This window comes from Rhincodon typus, chromosome 1, assembly GCF_021869965.1.
Source record: "Rhincodon typus isolate 14 chromosome 1, sRhiTyp1.1, whole genome shotgun sequence".
NCBI lineage: Eukaryota > Metazoa > Chordata > Chondrichthyes > Orectolobiformes > Rhincodontidae > Rhincodon > Rhincodon typus.
This window is the reverse complement of record NC_063332.1, coordinates 38729236-38735843: the sequence shown is the minus strand read 5'-3', so window position 1 is coordinate 38735843 and position 6608 is coordinate 38729236. Positions and strand designations below refer to the sequence as shown.

The window sequence follows — 6608 nt, the reverse complement described above, 5'->3', positions numbered from 1 at the left end:
GTTGAAATCTTGGAACTCCCTCCCAAATGACATTGTGGGCCTACCCAAGCCAAATGACCTAAAGTGGTTCAAGAAGGCAGCTCACAACCACTTTCTCAAGAACAACTAGGAATGGACAATAGATGCTGGCCCAGCCAAAGATGGCCACATCCAGTGAATGAATAAAAATGAATATATACCCAATAATTCCTTTTTTACGCCTGCCTCTTATATTATATTTTCATTTATCCATCCAATCTCTTCAAATTGGTTAATTTATTTGGTCACATGTTTCTATTGATCTATTTTCTTATATTATGACAGTGACTACACTTATAAAATACTTAATTGGTTGTAATGGACCGTACTTACATGTAAGGACAGTGATATACTTCAAAAAAAAGGAAGCATATAATACTGCCAAAAAGAATATTTTTTATCTTTCATTTTTTTCATCCTCCAGATCCTCTGTCTCCATTGCGTCTGCTATTTTCCTTTGTGCCTGCCAACCCCACAGTTTCTGGTCATTTGTTGGCACTGCTTCAAGGTCAAGGATCATCAGGTCACATGATTATTCAACAAAATTACAATTGATCCCTTTACATATATTAGGTTACAAAGGGACATTGATAGAATGCAGAGCTGGGCTGAGAAGTGGCAGATGGAGTTTAACCTTGAAAAGTGTGAGCTGATTCATTTTGGAAGGACAAACTTGAAAGCAGAATACAGGGTTAACGGAAAGATTCTTGGCAGTGTGGAGGAGCAGAGGGATCTTGGGGTTCATGTTCACAGTTCCCTGAAAGCTGCCACCCAGGTGGATAGAGTTGTTAAGAAGGCGTATGGTGTGTTAGCTTTCATTAATAGAGGGGATTGAGTTCAAGAGCTGTGAAGCTATGCTTCAGCTATACAAAACCCTGGTTCGGCCACATCTGGAGTATTGTGTCCACTTCTGGTCACCTCATTACAGGAAAGATGTGGAAGCATTAGAAAAGGTGCAGAGGAGATTTACCAGGATGTTGCCTGGAATGGAGGGAAGGTCTTACGAGGAAAGGTTGAGAGAGCTAGGGCTTTTCTCTTTAGAATGACGAAGGATGAGAGGTGACTTGATAGAGGTGTACAAAATGATCAGAGGTATAGATAGAGTAGACAGCCAGAGACTTTTTCCTAGGGTGGAGGTAGCTTTTACGAGGGGACATAGTTTTAAAGTGAAAGGAGGTAGATATCGGGGAGACGTCAGAGGTAGGTTCTTTACTCAGAGAGTGGTAGGGGCATGGAATGCATTGCCGGAGAGGGTAGTGGAGTTTGCCTCATTAGGGGCATTTAAGCGGCTATTAGATAGGCATATGGATGATAGTATAAGGTAGGGGTGGAGGTTAGATAGACCTTAGGCTTAGGGTAAAAGTTCGGCACAACATGGTGGGCCGAAGGGCCTGTACTGTGCTGTACTGTTCTATGTTCTATTTCTTAAAGACGCTTAAAAAACAATTATAGATTTATTAGACATTTTATGGACATTACAAATGCCCCTTGGTGTAATTTAGGTCCTATTAACAGAAAAATCTAAAAAGCCTAATCAGTAGTTGAAGACTTTTGATTTATATGCACATAAAATTATGACCATCCTTTTCTTTACAGTCTATAATTTAGTTCTTTTTTTAATGCTTGCTTGATTTTTGCTTTTCCAGACTCAAATTTTCCTTATTGTTCTTTAGTCTGGTTTTGGGCAAGAGTGACCAGATATCATTTCCAAGTTTTAAAGGAGAAATTCTTTGACAATTTTGTCCCTTAATCCAAAATGTTATGAATAAAGCTATTGTTAGAGCTACTTATGTTTTTCAGTCACCAACTGTTACTAGTTTAGAACTGCAAGCAGTCTGGGAACTTGCTTTATATATTACTTTCCCTCAACCACCACTGAAATCAGGGACTTCACAACATTACCACAGTCCCTAATTTCACACAAAAACCTGCTTCTGACTGGCATTTCTCAAACATACCTGAAAATGTAGAGAGAGTGAAGTAGACGTTAGGTTTCATCACTGAAAAAAAAAACTAATAGCAGCAAATCAATTCCTCTTTATATACCCACCTTACTTTTCTTCCTTTTGAAGTAAATGGGAAAAATGGGTGGAATATACAATGGCTAAGTGATTCATTTCCACCAGCTTTCTGCTTAAAATCTAACACAAAATATCATCTTCAGGAGGTTTTGAAATATTATTTTCTTTTATTTTTCATTGAAACATAATAGCTTTATCAGGTATAATTTGCATCAGATTACCCACAAACAGAACATCGGAACTTCTGGAAATATTCAAAGACGCATTGAAACACATAGGAAATTCACATCATAATCTAAAAATCTATGTATTTTTATATATAACCTAATGTCTGGTTTTTGTAATGAGTCATCCATTGGCATAAGCCTCAATGTTGAACAATATCATCCTAAGGGCAGTGCCATTAATCACATTGACTGAAACAAAAGCTGTTATATATATCTTTCTGCAACAAACTGCAACAAATTTCATTTAGATTACATATAAACATTAATGAAATTAAATATTGTGGAAGTTACTACAAGCCCTTTTTTTCCCTTTGAGATAAATTTCTTGCTACATATTTTATATCTGGCAGCGTTGACAAAAGCTCCAAATGTCAGGTCTTCTGTTAAAAAAAACAACAAGCGATACATTTATCCAGTTAGGGATAACCATATAATGAGATTATCACATGGTTCCATTTAGGAACGTTCTGCATTAGTCACAAATTCTCACTTTCAATAAAGTTTTTCACACTTGAATAAAAAACAGACCTATGCCAAATGTTAAATGGATGACTTACACCAAAATGATGGAAGTAAGGGAACTATTGGTATGGTTAGATTAAATCCATGAAAATTCACCTCTCTGTGTGACTGTGGTTAACTAATGAAAATGTCACACCTCATTTAAGTAATACGAACCATTTCTTTTTGGTAGGTATGACCGATCACAGCTGAGAGATTATATCACTGGGCTGTCCCAGAGTTTCCTGTACCAGGAGTCAACAGCATTATAAATTTACACACTTGGTGCAACCTTCTTAGGGAGTGCATTTAACTGAAGGATAACACTAGCACATTGCTGCTGTGTCCAACCCTTAGACTATGGCTCTGAAGATTTGTGAATGCTGGTCCCTGCTCATCTTCCTCTTCCTCCCTTTTTGTCTATGTCAGGAAGAATACTCGGAGGTGAGCGTGAAAGATATTGCAAACTTGACAAAAGTAGTTGAAAACCCTGAAGCTTCCAGGTATTTAAACAGCGAACAGACTGAAGCTGCAAACCATATAGGTGGGGTAAATTCGAGACAGGCTGCAGCTGACAAGACAGGAAAAGTACATAAAAAGCCGAAAAGAAAGAAATTTGAAACTAAGGTGATAGAACAGCCAACTTCTAAGGTACTCCAAACTGATTTTATATGCAAAGATGGTAATAGTCCTGAGGCAGCAAACTGGAGTAATGTGAATTTTAGGATAACAAAGTTTAGTTGATTTTCAATTAATGTTTAATTTTGGACAAAATTCCAATAGTTTGTTTTTGTATTCAAAGTAAAGAGAGAAATATTTTTGTTATGTTTATTATGGGATTGCTCATGAATTTGTCATGTTACTGCTAAAATTAAACAATCAAAACAGAAATGGATGCTTTTCAAATTGAATAATCAATGACATTATAATAGAATCATTAAAAAGAAACAATTTAATCCATATCTTCTATTACATTTTCTTGATGATATGGCAGTGAAAATGTATAAATGAAGTTTCTCATTAATTTTCCCCTAAACTTATTTAAAGAAAACATATGAGAATTAACTTAAAATTTAAAGTGTTGTAACCTTTATTGGAAATGTTAGCTTTGAAATTTTTCCATTTTAATGTTAGAGTGTTTTTATAACATTTATGGTTCTGTAGTTTCAGTCTAATTTGTAAAGGTTTGCAGGCAGTCGGCCAGGACAGAATAACCTATTTTGAAAATATCAAATGAAACAATGTATTCACAGAAGAGTTGCACTATAGTGATTTTGAATGCTTTTGGCTACGCTGTAATCGAAAAGCTACACTGCACAATTATTTTTACAGTAACTTTTCTCTATGAGTATACAGTTATAATTTGTCTGACAAGATTATGCATGGAGTGGTGACATAAGTGTTGTTGTTCATGCGACTTAGATATTTAACTTAAAATAGTTGAAAATATTTTATGAATTTTCTTGCAACTGTGAAGTCATTCCAATGTATTCCCATATGCTACATTACTCAATGAACAAGTTAAGCAGTCAAATCCAACAGCAAACCAAGAATGATTTTACACCAGAACCTTCAAATGAAACAATGATTGAATTGTAACTGTTGATGTTCTTCAAACTTGTCAAAAATAGAGCAAATAACATAAAAAACTGACACTTCCGCATGTCAGTCATAGGAATGTCAGCACTGATTGTCAGCTACATTGGTGCTTGCTTTATGACTGCAAAGTAACTTCTCTATTTTTCCTAAGACTGTTTAATATTTGTCGTCTTGAAGTTTAGTCTAACTTTCATGTAAATGTTCTGTCTGATTGACTTTAGTAGCTAAGTGTGGCAACAAATTTCCTATTTTAATATGGAGTGTACAGAGAAAAATATAACTAAGGTGATAGAACAGTCAACTCCTGACAGCACCATTATGAAGACTACCAGTACTATCTCAGGGTAACTGAAATAATTGGTGTCATTTCTGATGCTATTCATAATTCAAAAACGTACCTTCAAAACAAAATTCTTACTAAGTAAATAACAGCAGTGTTGAAAGTTTTACCAGAAATGTGCCTTGTAAACAAGATGAAGATGCAATTGCTGTTTTTGTGGTTGCAATGCCTAAATGCAATGTTTTATTCTGCAGTTGATTTTTCAAATGTCTGTTATGATACTATGGTAATAAATACATCTTTGTTGAATTAAGTTCTGGTTGCATTGAATTTATGCTTCAAATATTTTTTCATATAATCTTTTTAAATTATGTATTTAAACAGTCCTTTAACTATCAGCCATGCATTGAAATGTATGCTCGAGTTTATTCCGCGTATGTTAAACGCTGTAATGTATGTTGAATTATTCTATTTTTGTTTATTTGGTGGCTTTGTTCTGTACACTTTGGCTACTGACATATATATGGTCAGTCATTTTACCTGATGGAAACACAAAGACTATGTTTCCTGAATACAGGAAATAAAGTAAAAGAAAAAGTGGGAGATAATTTGCAAACATATAAAAATCAAATATAATTAACCCAATCCTTACTAAGCATTAACTCCACCTCATGTCAAATTCTATTGGAAAGCTGAAGTATTTTGCAATCAGGGGATTTTAACTGCTGACCATTCATTTCTTGCTAAACTAACACACAGAATTTTGTAATGGTGAATGGGCAAGACCATGGCAGATGGAGTTCCATGGAAGCAAATGTGACGTTATCCGTTTTAGAATGAAAAAGCATAGATCAGAGTACTTGCTAGACAGTATAAAATTAAAAACTGTGGATGTCCAAAGATACTTGGGGTTCAGGCGCATAGATATTTAACATGTCATGAACAGGTGCAGAAAATAATCACGAAGGCTAATGGAATGCTACACTTTATATCTAGAAGATTAGAGTATCAGGATGCAGAAGTTATGCTGCAGCTATACAAACCCTAGTTAGACCCCACTTGATGTATTGCAAGCAGACCTGAACAACATACTTTAGTAAGGATATATTAGCCAACGTAGGTTTACAAGAATGATACCTGGACTTCAGGGATTAACAGATTAAGTTATGAGGAGAGATTGTACATATTAAGCCTATTTTCTCTAGAATTGGGAAGATTAAGGGGTGATCTAATTGAAGTCTTCAAGATATTAATTGGAGAAGACAGGGCACATAAGGCTAAACTATTCCTACAGGTTGGAGATTCTAGAAGTAGGTGGCATCGTGTAAAAATTGGGGCCAGACCTTTCAGGAGAGGTGTTAACAAGCATTTCTACACACCAATGGTGGTAGAAGTTTGGAATTCTCTTTCACAAAAGCAGTCGATGCAAGATCAGTTGTTAATGTTAACAGTGATAGATAAGTTTTTAAGTAACGGTATGTAGGATTATGGGCCAAAGGCAGGTTCATGGAGTTAGGCCACAGTTCAACCATAATCTCATTGAACGACGGAACACGGCCTGAGGGACTGAATGAACTACTCTGGTTCCTACATTCCTAACACTTTGTGCAGTTGACAATTTGATGTCCTTTTACACCAGTCAATGGAAGTAGACAGCAGGTGCTGCAAGCAATTAGGAAGCAAATTATATATTGGCTTTCATTGCTTGAGGATTTAGGTTCAGACTAGAGATGTCTTACCGATATTATACCGGGCCGTGGTGAGACTGCCCCTGATGTATTGCATGCAGTTTTGGTCTCCCTAGCTTAGAAAGGAGACACTTGCCTTTGAGGGAGTGCAGCAGAGATTCACTAAACTGATACTATTGTTGGCAAGACTGTCATAGAACATAGAACATAGAACATAGAACATTACAGCGCAGTACAGGCCCTTCGGCCCTCGATGTTGCGCCGACCTGTGAAA

General features: G+C 36.0%; 1 protein-coding gene across 1 annotated transcript in view; it reads left to right on the top strand.

Annotated features, from left to right (window-relative positions):
- Positions 1 to 3127: 3127 nt before the first annotated feature.
- LOC109917238 (complement C1q tumor necrosis factor-related protein 3) overlaps positions 3128 to 6608 on the top strand; it is a 31410-nt gene continuing 27929 nt past the window's right edge. Inside the window, exon 1 of the mRNA XM_048605107.1 lies at positions 3128 to 3418. Coding sequence (XP_048461064.1) covers positions 3128 to 3418 — 291 coding nt within the window. The remainder of the gene's footprint in view (positions 3419 to 6608) is intronic.